Source organism: Lytechinus variegatus, chromosome 14, assembly GCF_018143015.1.
Source record: "Lytechinus variegatus isolate NC3 chromosome 14, Lvar_3.0, whole genome shotgun sequence".
NCBI lineage: Eukaryota > Metazoa > Echinodermata > Echinoidea > Temnopleuroida > Toxopneustidae > Lytechinus > Lytechinus variegatus.
This window is the reverse complement of record NC_054753.1, coordinates 9,861,061-9,882,518: the sequence shown is the minus strand read 5'-3', so window position 1 is coordinate 9,882,518 and position 21,458 is coordinate 9,861,061. Positions and strand designations below refer to the sequence as shown.

General features: G+C 36.9%; 1 protein-coding gene and 1 long non-coding RNA gene across 3 annotated transcripts in view; one reads left to right on the top strand and one right to left on the bottom strand.

Annotated features, from left to right (window-relative positions):
• LOC121427456 (aromatic-L-amino-acid decarboxylase-like) overlaps positions 1–18,642 on the top strand; it is a 28,336-nt gene extending 9,694 nt beyond the window's left edge. Inside the window, exons 5-15 of the mRNA XM_041623855.1 lie at positions 7,614–7,748; positions 8,652–8,762; positions 9,188–9,220; positions 9,747–9,908; positions 10,507–10,574; positions 12,119–12,189; positions 12,661–12,680; positions 12,941–13,039; positions 14,613–14,714; positions 16,066–16,242; positions 16,899–18,642. Coding sequence (XP_041479789.1) covers positions 7,614–7,748; positions 8,652–8,762; positions 9,188–9,220; positions 9,747–9,908; positions 10,507–10,574; positions 12,119–12,189; positions 12,661–12,680; positions 12,941–13,039; positions 14,613–14,714; positions 16,066–16,242; positions 16,899–17,417 — 1,497 coding nt within the window. The 3' untranslated portion in view covers positions 17,418–18,642. The remainder of the gene's footprint in view (positions 1–7,613; positions 7,749–8,651; positions 8,763–9,187; positions 9,221–9,746; positions 9,909–10,506; positions 10,575–12,118; positions 12,190–12,660; positions 12,681–12,940; positions 13,040–14,612; positions 14,715–16,065; positions 16,243–16,898) is intronic.
• LOC121427457 lies at positions 695–5,551 on the bottom strand. 2 transcript variants are annotated; one of them, XR_005971695.1, is made up of 4 exons: positions 5,416–5,551; positions 3,663–3,748; positions 2,914–3,034; positions 695–1,010 (listed from the first exon to the last, which is right to left on the bottom strand). It is a non-coding gene; the product is annotated as an uncharacterized LOC121427457 (long non-coding RNA). The 2 variants fall into 2 exon arrangements; XR_005971696.1 differs by lacking the exon at positions 3,663–3,748 and having other exon boundaries at positions 5,416–5,542.
• Positions 18,643–21,458: the final 2,816 nt, after the last annotated feature.

The following is a 21,458-nucleotide window of genomic DNA, read 5'->3' as shown; positions in this document are numbered from 1 at the left end:
GAGAAATACATAAGAAATTTAGAAAACAATAGAATACTTAAGAAAATAAATGTGATGTTGAAATTTTTTAAAAATAAATTTGATCAGATGCCTATCTAGATTATGTGAAACAAAAAGTAGCATTTTAGGGGCATTATTTTATTAATTAGAGCAAACTTATGATTTTACGCATAAATTGGCAAATTAATGAGCAATGAGATTTTTCACAGAATTATATATATTAAAATTTTGTAGATAATACCATGGGTAACGCGCGTGCCAATTTCCGTTGCGATCGCGCGATGGACGACCGAGATCATAAGGGGGGGCTGAATCAGGCCCCCACCAGTCTTCTTAGGTGTTGAAATAGCCCAGTCTATTTAGGGTTAATAATCAATTAGCACAAAGGAAATGTTCACTAGTCTTTCTTAAAATCAATCTTAACTTACTAACAGATTTATGAATCAGCCCACTGTACTCTAATGATGAGCAGACCAAGTTGCTCCTGAAAAATGTATTGTACTACATAATTATTTATTCCTATGTAAAGCATCTCTTAAATTATTACCCCCCTAAGTATAAGATTACCGGTAGACCAATTACTCTCTGCCAAAGACAATGGATCTGTTCTATGTTTCATATGATAAAATACAAAAGAACGTCTTTGATCCTCATTTGACCTGTGTTTTGCATATTAATGTTTTTTGAAACTCAAAATTTCATAACCTTCTTATCTTAGTCAGATTTTGATGAAATTATCAGTGCTTCTATGGTTTTTCTCTATTTTAATATTCAAATTACGTTTTGGTGGACTCTACCTTTTCTTTGATAGGCTCCATTGTAATTTGGCAATGTAATTGGTCTAATGTTATATATTGGGGATAGCACAGATACCGTTTATGATATGTGCAAGCTTTATGCACTCTCATTGGCGTATGAAGGATACCTGCAGGGTTGCTAGAAACCATATTCTATGTTTGATTGATCATCCATCTCTGAACTCATCAAGGAAGTACTTTATCTTGTGACACCTGTAAAAAATAAAAGGGGTGTATTGAGAAACTTATAATAAACATAGCCAAACTATTTCATCTGCATGCAAAACTGAATGGTTTCAATTATCAATTCTTTTTATCGCATATTGCCAAAAGTCAGTGATCTACATTATCACTATCGATATCAATATCCATTGATATGAATATCAACATCAGGTGAGGGAGGACATTTGCTTATTCAGTTTATTTTATTCCATTCGCTCAGCTGAAAACTTTTATATTCTGTAATATGAAATATGTAAAAATGAAAGGGTGCTAATTGCATTCACCTTTGTTTACCAGTCTAAACATTTAGAAGTAGAAAAAAATAAATGAGGGCATAAATGGGCACTTAATATGAGGTGAAAGAGGGGACACTGCAGAAGAGATATTTCACTATAAAAAAAGGAGCGCAAGAGTGCAATAAAGACAATTTGAATCAATATTCAATTAAAGGAAAAACTCATAGAAGGGAACAGGGGTAGTATTTTGAGATCCATTTCATCTCTGAAAAAAGAATCCCTTAAAATCCCTTTGAATTGATATTCTTCTAAGAACAATTTCATCTTCATTTTATTATCTCTCTAAGACACACCCATTTGTGAAGCAACATCCAATGAGAAAGGCTGTAAATAAAATGCAGCAGTCTCATCTCATTCATCCAATGAAAATCTTTTACGCCAGATGTGGATTTAATCTTTTAATTAGTTACATATGTAAAATTGCATAATTGATGTGTAATGTTGTTTTGATAGTGTCCCTAATCCCCGAAAGAGTGTAACATGGGTCCAATAAAATCATTGTCATTGTCTTTGCAAAAGCAAACAATACTCTTATTCTTATCATTGTTTAGATCTCTATTTCGCATCATAAAAATTGTCTAAGTTGCAAAAACAAACATTACTCTTATTTTTGTTAAGATGTCACTTTTGCATCATTTTATGCATAATTTCAGAGAAAAATTTATTAAACTACAGTGTTTTGAATTTTTTCATTAACCCTAATTCTGCCAGGGGAGGGGGAGGGCCATAATGCCCCCCCCCCCCCCCCCCGTCCCCAATTTTTGCAATATCTGCTGCGCAAAATTTTTTGACTTCGCCACTCACTGACTTTTTTCTTTTAAGTCTCGCATAAATTTTGAGACCAAATTTGTGACATCCGGGTGCGCGGTTACGACATTACACGTCAAAATGTAAGTGTATTTTTCATGTACAAATCCAATGCAAATAGTGTACCGGGTATTTAGCCAAAATTCAGAAACGTATCATTATTTCTACTTTTACTGATTAAACATTATTCATTTTGCCTTGTTTATGATCAGAATTCACTCTGGAACGATTTTTATCGAAAAAAAGTAAAAAAAAAGAAATACATAAGAAATTAAAAAAGCAATAAAATACATAAGAAATCGGTCTTGGCACCAGGATTTTTTCATGCACAATTGTTAGGAATGCTATAAAGAATATTTCACCAAAAATAGCATTCTATGAGCTTTATTTAGTGAATCAGAGCAAAAAGTATGATTTCATGAATAAAATACATAAGTTTCATGAATAAATTAGAAAATTAATTCCTACAAATATAAAAATATATGAATTCAGTGAAATTTACCAATGCAACTGCGTAGATTATGTCACTCTCTACCATAATGCAAATTTTCATTGTGATAGTGCAATCCGTGGCTGAGATCTTAAGGGGGGCCCTAATGCCCCCAAGAATCAAAATACCCCAGGAGATTTAGGGTAAATCTACAGGAATAATGTTGGAGTTTCAGTCACTATCAATGATTACATAACTTTCCTTCATTCTCATTTTAACTTTGGAACAAATAAACTGAATCAAACATGGAGCTCATGTTCATGTAAAAAAAATCCCTTCCAAAAGTGATAATTGTACTCACCACTACACAAAACAGCATATTTGCATGACTTTTGTTCCATCAGTCCATGTTGATGAAATCAGGATTGACACTGAATTAAATGTGGAGCGTAGAGTTGTTCCAACTGTCCCAGATGATGTCACTGAAATTGAAATGATTATTTATTTAGTCTATCGAGGTATACATGTCCTAAAGCTTCAGGTACTCACCACTCATTGCACATGCAATTTCAATGGCAAAAGCACAATCTTCGTGACTGTAGTGTGACAAACGACTCCTTTAGTATTAATATTTTGTACATAAAATTGCAAATTGTAGAGAAAACAAAAAATGCAGTTTTTTAGTTGTATGCACCTTCATTTATTTTTATTTATTTATTTAGCACTTGTGGGATGGAACACCCTATCAGCACATGCTGTTTTTCATAGGGGTCCATATTTATATATTATATTTTTCCAACAATAGAACATGTTTTTAAAAACTGAGAACTGAGGAACAAGAAAAAAAAATTGCATGATAAATCGAGTGTGTAGTAGCTATAAGGACACCTTCAAAATCGGGCGGCAAAATTTAAAGGTGTTTGGAAAAGATGGAAGCGATATTTTGGTTTGAGATATTTTCTAATCATAGTAAATTAATATATGATTTGCCACTTTTGGTTAGTGTCCATCACTACCAATTTTCAGACAGGGATTTTTTTTTTAGAAAAAACACATCTCTTCTGAATAGGGTCTATGTACAATTACATTTATAAGCAAGGCCAAGCCTACCTCAAGTGATGTTCGAGCAGGCTTTTCTCCTCTTCATTACCGCTCCACTTCCCCGAACTTCAAGGCGGTGAACTCGTTCAGATACTCTGAGTGGCAAAGGTGGGGAAAAATGCATATTTATTGTAAAAAATATCCCCCAAAAGACATCAACAATAAATAAAAGCTAGATTTCTTGCTCTAATCCTCCGGTTACCTCAATAAGACAAAATGCTATGCCTTGGAATGGAAATTTGAGTGTAAAAAAGGGGGTCCCCACTGCGGCACATACCCACCACACATTATGTACTAAGTACCTTGGCTCTAAGACCAAGTCTAAGTCAAGAGTAAGAAATTAAACTTGGCGCTAATGCAGTTTCGCACCGGTTGGTTACCAGCATACCTCATCACCAATATTTGTTCCCAAATGTCATGACAAGTCTCTCAGTCACATTTCGATGTCAATATATCCACCACTTTTCAAAATATCGTGATCGGGAATGGCTGTATTTCGGCTTCGATCTCAACGTCGTTGATCGACACGGCGTAGACATCGCTTCGCAGATCGCTTGGATTCACCATGCACCGTAATGATATGAACTGAAGTTAGCAACCAAATCATGCGAAAATGTGGCGAACAAACTGCCAGCATGCCGCATGCGAATGTATGTTCGCATGATTTGGTTGCTAACTTCCGTTCATATCAACATTACGGTGCATGGTGAATCCAAGCGATCCGTGAAGCGACACGGCGTAGACATCGCTTCGCAGATTGCTTGGATTCACAGTGCACCGTAATGTTGATATAAACTGAAGTTAGCAACCAAATCATGCAAAAATGTGGTGAACAAACTGCCAGCATGCCGCATGCGAATCTATGTTCGCATGATTTGGTTGCTAACTTCAGTTCATATCAACATTACGGTGCACAGTGAATCCAAGCGATCCGCGAAGCGATGTCGATCAACGACGTTGAGATCAAAAAGACGAAATACAGCCATTCCCGATCACAATATTTTGAAAAGTGGTGGATATATTGACATCGAAATGTGACTGAGAGACTTGTCATGACATTTGGTAACAAGTATTGGTGATTAGGTGTGCTGGTAATCGACCGGTGCGAAACTGCATTAGTGCCTTAAACTTTAATGTATTATTGGTTGGGGGGTAATTTTTACAATAAATAGGGCCTATTCATTTTATTTTTCCCACCTTTGAAACTCGGAGTATCCGAATTACGAGTTCACCGAGTTGAGGTTCGGGTAGGTGGAGCGCAGTGTAGCGGTGGTGAAGTGGAGCCTGCACGAACATCACTTGAATTGAAGGTACATGTAATGTAGGCCAAGCCAAAGCCTTAGGCCTGATAAAAAGGCGAGGAAAGGGCACTGTGCAGTGCAGAGCACCAGATGCCAGACAACGTCCACACACACCATACAAATTAGAGAATAGGGTCTAAAATTATTTTTTGAGATCAAATTTAAGAAGTCATAAGAATGTATTTCAACGTTTGATGATTGGTTTTAAAGATGAAAGCAAAGAAAACGTTTTCACATGTTCACAGTCCAAACAGCAAACGCCACGGCTCGAGAGCCGTTGTCATCGCCACAACTCTAGGGTTCGACTTCACGTACCGGTACCGTACCGTACGGTACTTACGCCGGCACGCACAATACCGCAGGTTGAAATAACTTCATCAGCGATAGGTTATTCTGATTTCTACTGATACTCCAGCTAATTTAGACATATATAGAATATTAGTATACATGTAAATGCTTACCCTGAAGTGTCTTGACATGTCAAAAAAGGGCAGGCAGTCAATTGAGAACAAGTTATTACGGACGTCGATTGCACGATCCAGCACTTTGACTCGACTTCGTTCAATAACGGTTGCATTTTCAAATACACGAATCACGTGCGCGCTCTGCTGACGATCGGACTTGGCATCTAGTCTTCATTCGAAACATGTTTTATGGTTGAAGTGTCAAATGAAATGTCAAATTTCGACGACCTACGCGGGCGACCTACAGAACCTTTAAACATTTAGGCTAAAGAAAACACCGGGAGAAAAATAAAGGGAACATTTTGAAAACGTATTTGTTGTATGCATTGGCGGCGGAAGCCAACAAGATATAGGGGGGGGGGTCCATCTGAAATTTTGGGATGCATGGTCCATCTGAAATTTAGGGATGGACGCAGGCAAAAAAATTGACATTTGAATTTAGGGGAGTGGATTACCAAAAATATTTGACAAGCAAAAAAAGGGGGGTTATCAACCTAAATTTTAGGGAGGGGGGGACACAAACATAATTTCAGGGAGGGGTGGGGGCCCACGTGAATTAAGGGGGATGCATGCAGGAAACAAAGTAGACAAGCAAAAAAAATGTTATTATATCAACAAACAATTTAGAAGGGGGGAACGTCCCCCCTCTTCTGTCCCCCCCGCGCTTTCGCTGCCTATGGTTGTATATATAAATTTTTTCATAATGACGTCATATAAAATTGTAAATGCACTCGTCGTGAAGGTGTTGTGGCTCAGTGGATAAGTCTGCGGACTGTGAACCACAAGGACCGGGGTTCAAATCCCACTGCAGCACGTCCTTTGGCAAGGCGTTTATCTACAATTGCCACTCTCGACCCAGGTGTAGTAGGTACCCGGTAGGAAGAAATTCCTTGGAATGCTCGATGCGCCCGATCAGGGTAGCCGTGCTAAAGCCGGGGTAATGGTATGCAGCACGTAGAAACATTTGTATTAAGCGCTATATAAATGTTGCATATTATTATTATAATCACGTTGTATTTTTTGGTCATGCAGAATTGTAAATGTACTTGTGACTGGTTGATGACGTCAAAATCACATCATTATCTGGTCATATAAAATTGTGATATATTCGTCTTTGATTCGTCAATATATGACGTCATATTTAGGTCATATTCTGGTCATGCAAAACTGTAAATTTTACTTGTCATTGAATGGTCAATTAATGACGTCAGAATCACGTCAAAATCTGGTCATGTAAAATTGTGGATAGACTCGTCGTTGATTTGTCAATAAATGACGTCATAATCACGTCATATTCTGGTCATGCAAAATTTTAAATTTACTCGTCATTGACTGGTGAATTAATGACGACATAATCACGTCATAATCTGGTCAAATACAAATGCAAGATAAACTCGCCGTTAAAAGTGGTCGTAATTACGTCATAAAGACGTCATATTTATTGTCTACGACCAGTATGCCGAGAATACGACGTAATTATCACGTGATTATGACCATGTCTGCTATCAGGGATTGAAATACCGCGTAATCATATTCATTATGGTAGCATAAAGATGCAAAAATTAATTGAAAGTGCGGTGTACCCACACATCCCACGACCACACCCACCTACTCACACCCTTAACCTACACACACACACCCTTACACAACACACATTCTAACCCATACACAGCACACACCCAGTCGCATCCATTAACCCCCACTCCCCATTCCGTACAAACACCTTTGTCGTCACTCACAAATACCTAATAATTATAAACACACCTGTGTTAAGCAAAACGTTAGGCGCTGTAACTTTTCACCATATTTTCACGATTATGATGAAAGACTAGTAAAACGAACCTATGATATAACGGTTGTTTGATTTTACACTTTACAGTCTCATCATTTTTTTTGTTGAGGCAGACTTCCTTTATAAATCAATCTAATGACGTGGACAGTCATTTTCTCCCCGAATTGCTTTCACATACAATTCCAGCGTGCAATTTGTCTCAACTTACGAATTATTACTCAACCCATCATGTAAAAGATTTGCAGACGTGCAGAATGCCATTGACCTAAGACATAAATCGAAGAATGGGTAGGTCGCGTGTTAAACGTGTACGTCAGATGTCTAGACTTGATGGGGATATCATTTCAATGTGATCCATCTTCTTAATTATGTTCTTTGTGTTCTATTTATTGCTATGTATTAGGGTTCAGCAAGTGAATGCACTCTCGTTACCATGTTAGCAGCGAGAACGATGGCACTGCGCAGGTACAAAGAAAAGTATCCAGATATAGAGGATGGCGTCCTGCTCACAAAGTTGGTAGCATACTGCTCAAACTTGGTAAGAAAGTAAAAAACTACTTTAACCAAAGTATTTTTTGTTGTTAATTTGTTCATCTTCAGAATGAATAATTCATTACAAAATAATTATTTAGCCCTAATTTTTCATTTCAATTCAATTCAGTTCGTTTTAGTCAATCATTTAAAATCAATGAGCATTAATGAATATGAATAGACAGATAATGAACTGTAATCATATAATTATTTTTAAGGTACAATAAGTATCAAATAAAAATGGTACGTATTCTTGATTCTTCCAAACCCGCTGTTCTTTCATCATGGTTGTTGTATCTAAATGATTTGACGTTGCGTAAAAAATAAACAAAGTTGAAAGATGGATACCTTGTAAGCCGCATAATAGTCGAAGGATATTTCACCAATGCATGAATATAAATCTGAAAAGTTATATTGTGGACAGTGACACATAGACCCGTATTCTGAAGTTGGGTTTAACTGAAACTCAGGTTTAGGTATGGATAGCCAATTTTTACATCATTTTTATCATATTTCAGCTCTGTTGGCTCTCAAAATATTCATAATTGTCTATGAATTATAAATAGATGATTGTCTTCACCATTGAAGAATCAGAAAAGAGCACAGTAAACGTACGAAACATACAACTTAATAAACAGTTTGACACTTTTGGCTTCCCATAATGTTTGCACAGAGTTAGACCATGGTCTAAGTTATACCTGATTTCAGAATACGGGCCATACGGTTTAACATGAGGAACGCAATGTCCTCACAAGCAGGGCATTTAATTTTCAATGTGTAAAGAGCACGCTACCGTTGTCATGGTTGTCATTCATTTTTAAATAATCCCCAATGCCACCAAAGTTAAGGCTCTTGCGCTTAATGTGTTCAAATTTAATTTTCAATCACCAATAACACCTATTTTACAAAGGCACATTCATCAGTTGAAAAGGCGGGAATTATTGCATTTGTCAAAACACATCAGCTCCCAACAGACGATCAGTACTCTCTTCGGGGGACCACACTCCTAGAAGCAATTCAGGTTCGTATATGGAAATTGATTTGCTTAAAATTAATAATAATATCCTTGTAAAAAAAGTCCAAATCTGTTGGTGATTCCCAACTTTTTGAATAAAATTTCATGTAGGCCTATTATATTTTTAGCTGATCTCAAGTAGATAAAACTTCAACCATTGATGATACTTTTATGTGAAATACGGACACAACGGTTGCCCGTGATATACACATTGTCATTTTTTGTCATCCTTCTTTTTTTAGATAACAAAATAAGTATGCAGTACACGGTAATTAACACATTCGTTTCGAATGATTGATTCGATATAAAGTTAATGTATTTTGTAGCAAATATCATCTGAATCACCCTACTTTTTGTTTAAGGATCATGGTTTTTCCAATCAATAATATTATGTTTATTTCACACAAGTTATTTTATTTTTGTACTGATAGCTCGACGAGGAAAGAGGACTTATACCATTTTATGTGAGTATGTCAAAAGGTTCTTTTCTTCTTTCTTTTAACTGTCTACATAAATAGACGGCCTTATGCGTTTCGTTGTCGTTTTCTGATAGTGATACTTAGCAGAGAGAATCCACTCTTTTCAATTTTATATCAGGGGATATCTTTTTGATATATACAATCCTTATATCCATGTCATATATAAATGATGTTTCTTGTCATGTCAATAAATGAATACACTTTCATTTAAAGAATGTGTTTTTGTTATACAACACAATTAGGGCCAACAAACAAATGTAATTCCATTGTATGTGTTGACCACATTTAATCTCATTAGTTTTAACACCTTTGGTTTCTTCTTTTCTTGATTGAAACGTATCTTTTCCTTGCTGATTGTATATTTAGTTTGAATATGTCATCTGATTGAAAATTAAGATTATTCGTCATAATTATTGCTTACTTGTTCCTTAAACTAAGAGGCATACATGACTTGTAGTCTTATCTCTATTCGTCTCTACTGCATTTCGTGTATGATTAACCATATCAACAGGTGTGTGGAACGCTCGGAACGACTGGATGCTGTGCGTCTGATGCTATTGACGAATTGGGTGAGATCTGTCAGGAGAGGGGTCTATGGTTTCACGTAGACGGTGCGTATGGGGGCAACGCCCTTATCTGCCCAGAGTTCAGTTACCTCCTTACTGGTTTCGAGGTAAGATTGATGGCTTATTTTGACGAATTTGAAATAAAGAACAACAAAGAAGTTGGAGCATTTTGTTTTCTTCGAGGACCTCGGGTTGATTAAATCATCATGACTTTAGTATTATAAAACAAGTTGGAGTATCATGTTTCTACATTATTGAAGGGATTCTTTTAATAGACCATGTAGACAGTAGGCCTATTTTGTATCGACATCTGTGTTGTTGTTGGTATTGTATCAGCAAGAACGACATCTAGTGTTGTTCAGTTCTTCAATGTTTTAAGCAAAATACACCTGGTCGCAGGAAATATTTCCGAAACAACGTCTTCAAAGTCAAAGTGAAAAGTCGTCCTTATCGTGATTATGAAACTATACGTATTTAAATGGGTAACACACAATTAAGTAGTTGAAATCAGCTACAAACATCCCTTGAATCTACTAAAAAAAAAATTCTTACCGAATGATTTGTTTCGAGTACTTCATTCCGACCAGAAAGTTTTGATACATGATTGAACTACATTATTCTCCAAAAAATCATTTTCTGGTCGTGACATCATCGCGGATTTTCCCCACGTAATCTTTTACCTCGTTCTTGTTTTTGTTTGGCCAGTATGTAGACTCGTTCAACTTCAACCCAAACAAGTGGATGCTCGTGAACTTCGATTGTTCCGTAATGTGGTAAGTAACACCCCTGTCACACCAACACCATTTTCCTGACGAGGGTCGTGTTTCACAAAGTTATTTGTTAGAAGCATTTGACTTTACGCACGACAGCGAAACATGTTCTGAGGTGCTGGATCAGATATGATTTATCTTAAGAACAGTTCACATGGGGTCCGTTGCAGAAAGAGTTGCGTTTAAACGTAAGTCAAAAAATCAATCGCAAGTCCCAATTGCGCGCTGTTGATTGGTTGAAAATCAAGTTGCGCATGATTATTAGAGTTGCGATTGATTCAACTCTTTCTGCAACGGGCCCCAGTTGGTGTGAAGCCTTGCGTAACTTACGAACAGCTTTACAAAACGGTCTCTTGTTCATATTAGATAAAATAATACTTAAGTAAATAGAGATCGGTTCAGGCTTTCATTTGTTTTTGCTTACACCAACGAGCATAGAAAGCAGCAAATTCCTTTTACACAGTCCTTCATTGTGGGTAAGTAATAGAGTTTTTTGTTATCGATGATCTCTATTCTAATGAGATTTTTATATTCTTGTTAATGTTTTTATTGTTTCAACATTGAAGACGTATATTTGACATGTATAAATTTTTTTTTATGCAAATTTTATTTAATTCAAATTTTAGTTAGAAGTATATGTTAATTTTCGAAATCCAAGTTTGGACTATCGAGTATCAAGAGTCGAGTGTTGGTCGGGTCGAGTCTGTGTGACTGCCGCATCCGTGACGGCACTTCTCAGTTTGTTTTTGCAAACCCCTTAAGAGAACAAACAAAAACCCTGTCAGGGGCATCGGGAATACCTGTAAATAAGGAAAGGGGTGACCCTCGACTACCCTGGGTGACTGAGGATAGGGTGATTTATGGCACCCTATTTCGCAACCGATGTTTCCTTCACACATTGACTTACGTGTGGCAACGTCTTGTCCCGTGATCTGATGCTGATGAGGAAACTGCAGTGCATCCACAGTTACCTGTCAGCCTACATTCAGTTGGGACGATAAAAACGTTTTATGATGGTAGATGATTCCCGTGGACGCTGTTTTCCTGTTAAAACGCGGAATTCCGAATAATGCCGAAGGTGGAATCGGGAACCTTCGGTTTATTACAGACCAGAAAGCTGAAGGGAAAAAGACTGTGCCATGGTACATCTTTGGAATTCCTCGATGACACTGTAAACTGGATACGCATTTGAAGTCAAGAGAATACATTCGAAAAAAATGCATATTCTTCATTTAACTACCCAATGAATGAATAAACACATGTTTAACAAAATTAAGCATGTCTGCTTTTTTTTCTAAATTATTTTTTTTTGCTTTACACTTTACTGACACTTTTCGAATCTGGAACAACCTTCACATTACAACATCCAAAAACAATTGACAAAAGAGTGTATACGGAATGAAAAAAATTGGCAGGAAAGGATTTCACACCTCATAGTTTCATACATCTCATCTATTTCATCTATCATTTCGTTTAATTCGACTCTGTTTTGTCATGGATTTAATTATATTTTATTCCATTTTATCTTATGCTAAAAATATGAACAGGATACGGGATAAGACAGTTCTTACCAGTACTTTCAATGTCAACCCTCTATATCTTCAACATGAAAATGACGGTAATAATCCTTATGAAGTTATTACTTACCACAAAAAAATTGATAAACATACTTTTCAGTTATAAGAATGTCATTTTAACTGCTGGGTTATCTTTAACATCGGAGAACACGCCTCCTTCTGAGGACAATAATAAACCAATACTTATTTCAATCTTTAAAGTTCATCAAATGTACATGGAATGTGAAGTATGATTGGGGAATACATTGGACGAAAAGTGTTTACTTGATTTGAAGTCAAAGTTTCATAATTCGATATTTAAACAAATTTTGAGTTATTATTTAAATCTTTGAAAAAGAGGAGAGAATAATATAGCAATGAAGTTGTATATATATATATTTATTATATGTATGTATGTATATACGACATCGAACTTCGTCTTTCATCAGTTCAGGGCAAATTCCATGTTTTCATTTATTCATTCAAACTTTTTAAAACGTAATTTTCTACATTTCTTTTTCTTTCTGGTGCAGATGCTGCAATAGACTATAGGGTAAGTTTGTTCATCATGTTCACTAGCAAAGAATTCTATAAAAAAAAATAGCCTGTACCTCTGTATAATAGGATATTCAAATTTGGGTGTTTTAAAACTTTACGTCTTGTATATCTTATGTTATTTGTGTTTTTATTGTTTTCGAAATATCCCTGCCGGCTAGGAACTACAAATTGCCTCAATGAGCCGTATTGAATTCAACTTTTTTTTAATTAATCTGATCAATTCTTATGTACTGTATATTAATTCTATTAATTCAGCACTGGACAATTCCCCTAAGTAGAAGATTTCGAGCACTAAAGCTATGGTTCGTGATCAGGTCGTACGGGGTAGAAGGACTTCAGAAATACATCAGGAATGTAAGTTGACGATTTATTTTAGCATCGTGGAAGTAAGTTGTTACAAAGTGACGCCTACTATACCATGTGTATTTAATTGTTACTCATTTCTGCCAAACTAAAATGGCCACTGCCATTTCAAGCATTTTTGTCGATTTTAAAATAAAAGTCAGCTGTATGAAAATAAATGAAAACAAAACAAATGTAATGATCTTAATTGACTTTGAATACTGTCAGTTAGTTCGGTTTTCAATCGATTTAAACCATAATTACTATATCCCCTTCCCCACTAACTAAATCATACCCTGCATGAATGTTTGGGTCAAGAAAACAATAATGTAAAGAAAAAAAAATGACACAAAAGAGGTGCCTATTCTGTCCTCGATTTTCGGTTTTGAACCCCAAACATAAAAAATTATATTTTACCACTTCCTAAAACATGCATTTTTGATATCGATAGGCTGCATGGTTGTGTCATGTTTGTTGGGTGGTGGATTGTATGGTAGTTTCTGTTTCTGGATTGTAGGTGGGTTTAAGAAAACAACGACCACACTTGGGATAGAAACTAATAACAGATACGAATTCTGAAATCACAACATACATGTATATCCATCCTCCTCCTGGGCCGGGCTTATCTATGAAAATTAGATTCAAATCAAAATAACTGCTCCTCATTTCTGTTTCAATAAACATACAACTTGGGTAGCTTTCGCAATGCATTGTAAAATCACTCTTTGACATTTTGTATCGAAAAAAGTTTTTTGTTAGATCTCTGGTGTCGATTTTCTCTTGCTTTTAAGTAAACTTGTCATTCCTTTTTAAGTCTCACTTTAAGTTTAGAATGTATTAAAGTATAATTAGCATTGCAAAGTAGTTGTAAAGGGGGATTAGTCTGCAAGCAGACTCATATTTTACACTTCAACCAATATCAGGTATAGAATGAAAACTTCGTGCGTCTTACAAGGTCTTCATTTTATCAGGGACCTACTAGTAGGTCCATGATTTTATACACAAACAATATTCGGTAGAAAGCTAAACTCTTTGGCAGATTTATTGATCAATATTGCTCTCAAATGGGTCCAAGGGGAATGCCAAACGAATAAATCATTTCTCCTAATAGTAGAAGACGCTGCAAAGCCTCCAGTCATTCGCCAGATTGACGAAGAAACTAGGCCCTACAATTTCTGTGCCATTTGGTGACTTCGAGTAGCTTGAGCCCACATGCGCACTGAGTTGATAATTCTAAAAAAATAATTGAAACTATACGAGGGCTTAGGCGGGGGGGGGGGGTGCACGTGCATCCTCTCGCTGAGGAAGAGGGGTTCCGACACTGGCAAGCAAGACAAAATTTATACCTCTTCTGCTTTCAACGGCTGATTTTCCAAACTTAATTTCCGCCTCCCCAAGATGTGCACCCCTATCTGCCTATACCACTGTAGTCCCATCTCTCCAGGGTGTGCATTTCCCCATGCTCAAACCATCCTAGGCCCTTGATATACATGTAGTAGAAGGCCTCTATGTACGTAAGGTTTTGTATGGACTTATTTTCATTCATACATTTAGGTCTGAGTCCTGTGTTTTTTTTTCATTACAGCATGTCAAACAGGCAAAGGCATTTGAGGAACTTGTGTGGAACGATAACCGCTTCGAAGTCTTAGGCGAAGTCACAATGGGTCTTGTATGCTTTCGGCTAAAGGTTAGTGACATTGATTATCATCCTACATGTCCTAGTAGGGTACCTTTGTTGCATTTCCTTTTCTTTTCAATTTCGAATGTGTTCTGATTTTCACATATGAGACTTTTCAGAATCATACCAAAAGTTTTCGCGCGGCCGTAGCACGTCTAGTGCGCACAACGCACCCCTGCCAAATAAGAAAAAAAAAACCACTGAAATGACTTTTCAGAATACCAAAATTCTATTCGCTATAGAGGGTATTCATTTGTCTCGCAATCTACTATGGTCAACAAGGAAATTCGTGATCACTCTCGCAAAAAAGTGTTCACTAGCTTACAAGTTCACGAGCTTTCGAGTGCCGCTGCAACTCTTTATCAAGTGACGAAAATTGTCTGATATCATACTCTATTTATACTAAACTCCAGGACCGTACGCACGAACGCGAGAACAATAGGTGGGCACTGATCCGTTGTGTGATTGGTCAGGAAATTCTAATTGAGTTCTTTCAAATTCTAATTGAGTTCTTTCAAAATACCGACCCTGGACTACTCGACAAACTACATATTTGCAATTTTTTCGTCCGGTCCGAATGTTCGGACGATCTGCTGTGTGCCGGTGCACCAAATTTCGAGAAAAGCCTCTCAGCTGTCCATTATGATTTAACTTGCACTTTCATAGGAAAGAAAAGCGTTTGCGTAGTGATTCGAAAATGCCATAACATTGCAGTCACAAAACAACCGATGTTACGCCAGTCGAATTATTCACTCTTAAAGTAGTTGGGCAATAAAATGCCCCCACTTTTAGCAAACATTTGGCAACATTATGTCCACACAACTATTGGTTACAATCTGCACAAATTGGGTAATAAAGCTTAATACATATTTGGGTAGTAAATTTGTTCAATTCAAAAATAATTGCCGAGAATATGTATACATTTTTTTAAACTGATATGTTGTTATGTGTATAAAGCAATCGGTTTTATTGACCTGGAGTCGGTTTGGCAGGTGTGACTAGTAATGTATCTAGGGAAGTCATCGTATATTTAAAACAGAACTATCATCATTAATTTTTCGCTTCCACCTATATGCCTCGTAGAAACACGTTTTTAACACAATGTTAGATCCGTGCGCGTTACCTTAATCGACATTTATCTCACATTGGTCATAACAGATTAAGTATTGAATTGATAGGATATTAACAGATTTCAAAGAATCTAAAGATAACGAGGAACTGTCGTGAAAAAGGCAAATAATGACATAAATCATTAATACTCGCTTATTATTTGAGTTGAGCTAATCAACCAAAAACTATTCTTCATGTATTGTGTTAATTATTTTATTCGTCAATTTTCGTTTTCATTTACTTCCGATAGGGTGAAAACAGTTTGACAGAAAGACTGCTGAAGAACATTAACGACTCTGGGAAGCTACACATGATACCCTCCTCACTCAACGGCAAGTACGTCATCAGATTCGCGATCTGCCATCAATACGCCAGCGGGGACGACGTCACCTATGCTTGGGATGTTATCAAGATAATGGCCGACGAGGTAGGGATTCCACCGATGTATATTTCGAGTGTGAATCGGAAAATACAATGTAACTATCTCAAACAAAGTAGAAGTGTGGAAAATGAACTATTCAGAAAACGATTTTCAGGAAACTACCGTCAGTGGACATAACTTTCATGATTAGGATTTGATTATTTCGGCACAAAGCTCACACGAGTATTCTTGCCCCCCCCCCCCCCGAAAGATATCTGTGTCTAAAGCTGTTGTTCGACTGTGGTCAAAACTTATATTTAGGAGCTTATTTGCATTGTATGATACAATGCCATGCAAATGAAAACCATTTTATATACAGTTTGAACGCAAATGCTACAGCTCCGAAAATGCATTTATTTGAGCCTCAATATTATATTATATAGGGACTTTATGCTTATGTCTACCATGCCGGATTACAATATGTCTGTATCGATATGTGACTTTTTTTGTTCGAAATGAAATTTAAATGATGCCACTTTACCTCATTGCAATTTTGACGGACACCAACCTGATTAGTTCCTGTCGAATAATGAAAGAAAAATGAGAATTACGAAATCACGATGGAAGCAACAATCCAACGCCAGAAGAGTTACGATCTGTGTGAACGCGGTAGGTAAGGATTTGTAAGCAAATCATGTTTCTCGTTACTCACTCTTTCTTAGGTATGCCGACCACCAGGCCGTCTTCTTCGCCAACGTCGGCCATCTGTTCTCGACAACAGAATCACTGCCTTTATGCACACCACGAGCTCCCAGTACGCAGAGATGCTCCGGGAGACACCCGAATCGCCATCGACATCGGAGTCCAGCAGCGCCAGCGAGGACGACAATGAGGTCAAGGGCGAGCAGGAGGACGAGAAGTCATTGAAGGCCAGCTTGGCCATTCTGGAAACGCGCTTCAGTGATGCCATCAACATCCCCAACGCACGAGGCAATCGGGAGGATATCAACAACGCGCGTAGTCCGCGAGGTGCTGGCAGCCATCGCGGTGTCCGTACTGTGAGCGATTCGACAGTGCATTCCCGTCGTCGGAAGCAAAGCGTCTTTCAGCGTCCTGTCGCTTACGAGATAGACGCGTTCGGGACTCTTAAGGAAAGCTTTCGTGTCCAAAGGCTGAGTTTCGACAACGGAGAGCAGAAAATCAAGAGCAGACTTAACAACAGAAGGATGACTATATTTTGAGGATGTACTGTCATCTAATCGTCTTCCTTTTTACACAATTCCATTCCCTCGTAATCCAAAATCATGCGTCTTTATGAAGGATACACGTTCGTCGGGCCTACCTGCAGATCGACTGTTCAATACCACTCAATAAGTTGTATTAATTGACGTCTGTAAGAGGACGTTAGATAGACGTAGAATCTGTTGAGCCAAGGTTGACAGTACACGATCCGTTTGCAATTTTTAGGATCTGATTACGGCAAAAAAAAATGTGTAAGAGGATGCGAATTGAGAATTCAATCCTGTACCATACTGACGATCAGATCTTCAAATTATGGTCGGTCTGAACATGGACCTATTAATAGGTCCATGGTCTGAATAAGAAATCGATTTTTCAGTCAGAGCAGTCATTGCCATCGGCTGTGATTTGAAATGCATCTTGGACTTTATCCCGACCGGAAAGCTTGTAGCTTAGCATTTTATTCAGTATTTTTGGCATTATTCGGAACATTTAATTCCACATTTAATCCATTTGTAAAGATAATAGAAGAAAAAAAACGGATCGTAGCCGGCGAATCGCGGCGTATTGATCTGTCCCGCTGTCTGGAGTCGGATTTGTCCCTGTGACTTAAACATTACATTGAACGTTATAAATCTGTTTTTAAATAATATAATCGTCCATAATGCCATCGGTCCTTGGCGCCAATCAGTTACCCATTTGTGACCCCATTTTGTATTGTTTATGACACATGTATAATGAAGTCGTAAGATAAAGTTCAGTCACAGATGTATAAATATACAGATCTCATATAGGGAACGTTTGTATTCTTCCTTCATAAGTAACATTTCCCTTTGTGTTTATCTATTCATGCCTAAAGTTGAAGGTTATAACTTGTTTATGTTATTAATGCTATCAGAACTGAATTACCCAAAGAAATACAACGTGTACCACTCTTGTCCCAAAGTATGTCAGGCTCCTTTTATGACATTGACATTCAAAATAATTTTATTCGCCCGTTTCTATATGACGTTCTACATGAATATGAGGATCATTAAGCCTTTTATTTCCACGATCATCATGATAATGACAACTTGCGGAGTATCAAATGCAGTAATTGCTATTACCATTCACGTAGTCGGCCACTTTCCATGCAAACAAGCCTTTCAAGGTGTCTATAATAGCATGATTAGGGTCAAGTACCTGAGCAATGTGCATAATGTGTGAAAACATTTTGATTTGATTTTATTGATTTCCGTTTCACAACATGATGATAAATATAACATGACAAGGTCGAAAATACTGCAAAACATAATAAAATATATATAACATAATCTTAGACTTAAGGAACACAATTCAACAAATAAAAAAACCTAATATGACATTTGTATTTGAAAGTAAAACGGAGGGTCTTGCCGAAAAAAGCAAAGCTTGTACAAAAGGCAAGACCCTGAATAAACTTAGTTTCATTTCACACAAAAAAAACACTGGGTCGTAATGATATATAGAGCTCTTGTTTACAAATAAATACAAACAATTTTGGTGCACTTTACGAAAAAAAAGTAACAGGTGGATCATACAAAAAATATTTTGTTTTATAGCATTAGGGTGGGAGGGGGAGGTTAGGGGAAGAAGAAGGGAGGGATAGAGAAGTGCAGTGTACATGACGTAGAAAGAAAGCGGGCAGCAGGAGCAGGTACTTTGGCTAATTGCGATTTTAAAAAAGAAAAAAGTAATAACAAATTATACATGTATATAATATGAGAGCATACAATACACATATACATACACGCCGAGAATATAAAGATAGAAAAAAAATAGTTATTCGGCATGACCTGCTTGCAACGAGTATTGTAAAATGAACATTTTTTCAGTTTGCTTTTAAAAATATGTATATTAGGGGATTCTTTAAAATCTTGAGGCAGAGAGTTCCAGTAGGCAGGCCCGGAGAAGACAAATGAATTCTTTGCAAATAAAGTTCTTGTCAAAGGAAGGTGGTAATATTGTTAGGTAGCAGTGTACTGATGCATTTATATGGAACATATTTGAGAAAGTAGTGGGGAGATCCTCCTTGCTTAATTTGAACATAAATTGGCTAAGTTCAAAGAGATATATGTCACTTACTTTGAGAATGTTATTTTCAAAAAATAAGATATCAGTATGTGATCTAAAGTGTTTTTGAAAAATTATTCTTAGAGCTTTTTTCTGGAGAAGTAGTATTCTATTTAGTTGTGTTTGTATTGCACATCCCCAGGCAATTATTCCGTAATTAATATATGGTAGAATAAGGGTGTAGTATAATGTTAACAAAGTTCGAGAAGGGAGAAAAAAATTGAGTTTATTAATTCCAATGTTTCTAGAAATTGTTTTACATATACTATCAATATGAGGCTTCCAAGATAATTTGTTGTCAATAAGGACACCCAAGAATCTGGTAGTGGAAAGGAAAAATAAGAAAGGAAATATGCATGAGTCATGATAACTACTACAATGGAATGAACTACTTTCTTTTTAGAAATCACGTGTTAGCATGAGAAGATCCCGTCTTAAAGTAATATTTTTCATCTTGAAAACATATTTCCCGGAGACAGTTGTCGTCCCATATGCATGGTGGCAATATAGCATTATTCATACTTTTAGTAATATGTGCCGTTCATCATGGGCAGAAATCTGTCCCCAAAGGTAGGAAGGCCAGGGGCTGTAAGGTCATTTAGTCCAAAATACATGCACTTTTTTATTGTGAATGATTTTGTTTCTCCATCATAAAAAGACCAAAAATAGTATAGGGGTCATCTGATATTGTGTCCTGCCCTAGTATTTTTGCTAGGTGGGACACGCCCCCTCCCCCTGAAATTTCAGCCCATGCCGTCCACCCGAGAGTGTCCTTTTCGAGATTTATAAAGTTAAAAGAGTGAAATGAAACGAGTTAAATACAGGCTTATTATCCGTTGAATTCTTAAAAAAAGACACGCTGGGTTTGTTTATTATCACTGGCGCAATAACCTTTCTTAGTCCATGTTATCTGCTCACAAGTACCAACTTTCAGCCAGAAATGTGTATTCATGCTTTTGACACCGTTTACAATGTAGTTAGTTCTTTAATGTCGTAATTATCTGAGTTTATACCCGAGCAGTTATACAGATACCAACAAAATGGCAAAAATATTTGTGGCTTCTTCATGAAGATTTATATTTTAGTCGTTGAGTCATAGTGCTCAAGCAGATCATGTACTTGATGTATTTATTTAGTAACCCAGAATCTTTCAAGATGAACAATTGCGAAAAAGGTACATGCATACAATTTCACTAGTGCCATGATTGTATATATTCACTACTTATTTGTGTTCATTTCAGATGTTTTCAGATGTTTTTTTATCGATTCATTAATAATAGGAGGGGTTTGTTGTGTTTTTTTTCCGTAGATGGGATTCTTATTCCTTGCTCCACCCGAGTTGCTCATTTCTCTGGCACAGAGCAGCGACCTCGGGGGGGGCAGTAAAATATATTGCTGTACACATGCGTGACCCCCCCCAAAAAAAAAAAAAAAAAAAAAAAAAACGCGTTCAAAGGGATGTTTTTATTGGTTTTGGACGCGGACCGAGCGTGCACTCATTAAGGGTATTAAGGGTATCTAAAACATCTATTTAAAAAAAAGGGTGATGTTGAAACACTGGTCAATGGTTAATCGCGGGATCAAATGTATTTAGAGTATTTTTCCCAAAGCTTTTTCCTCCTCGTTTCTGAAAATTGTTCGGGTTCTTCCTGATTGTGGTGTTTTAACCAAACTGCACCGGGGGGGGGGGGGGGGCTTGCACTGCCCATGAATGTGAGCTTTGCCTATTATTAGCAAGTAGACAAAACTTGTTTAGGGGTCATATTCTGGCGACAACTTGTTCAGGGGCTAAAATGTGTAAATGAAACCCGCGAAAAACTTGTTTAGGGGGTTATTTTGCATACAGAGAAAAACTCGTTTAGGGGATGTTTGGAAATAATTTGGTCACTCATTGTGTACAGCCATACATTTGTCTAAAGATTATACTGACCGTAAATATGTTTTTGGTCAAG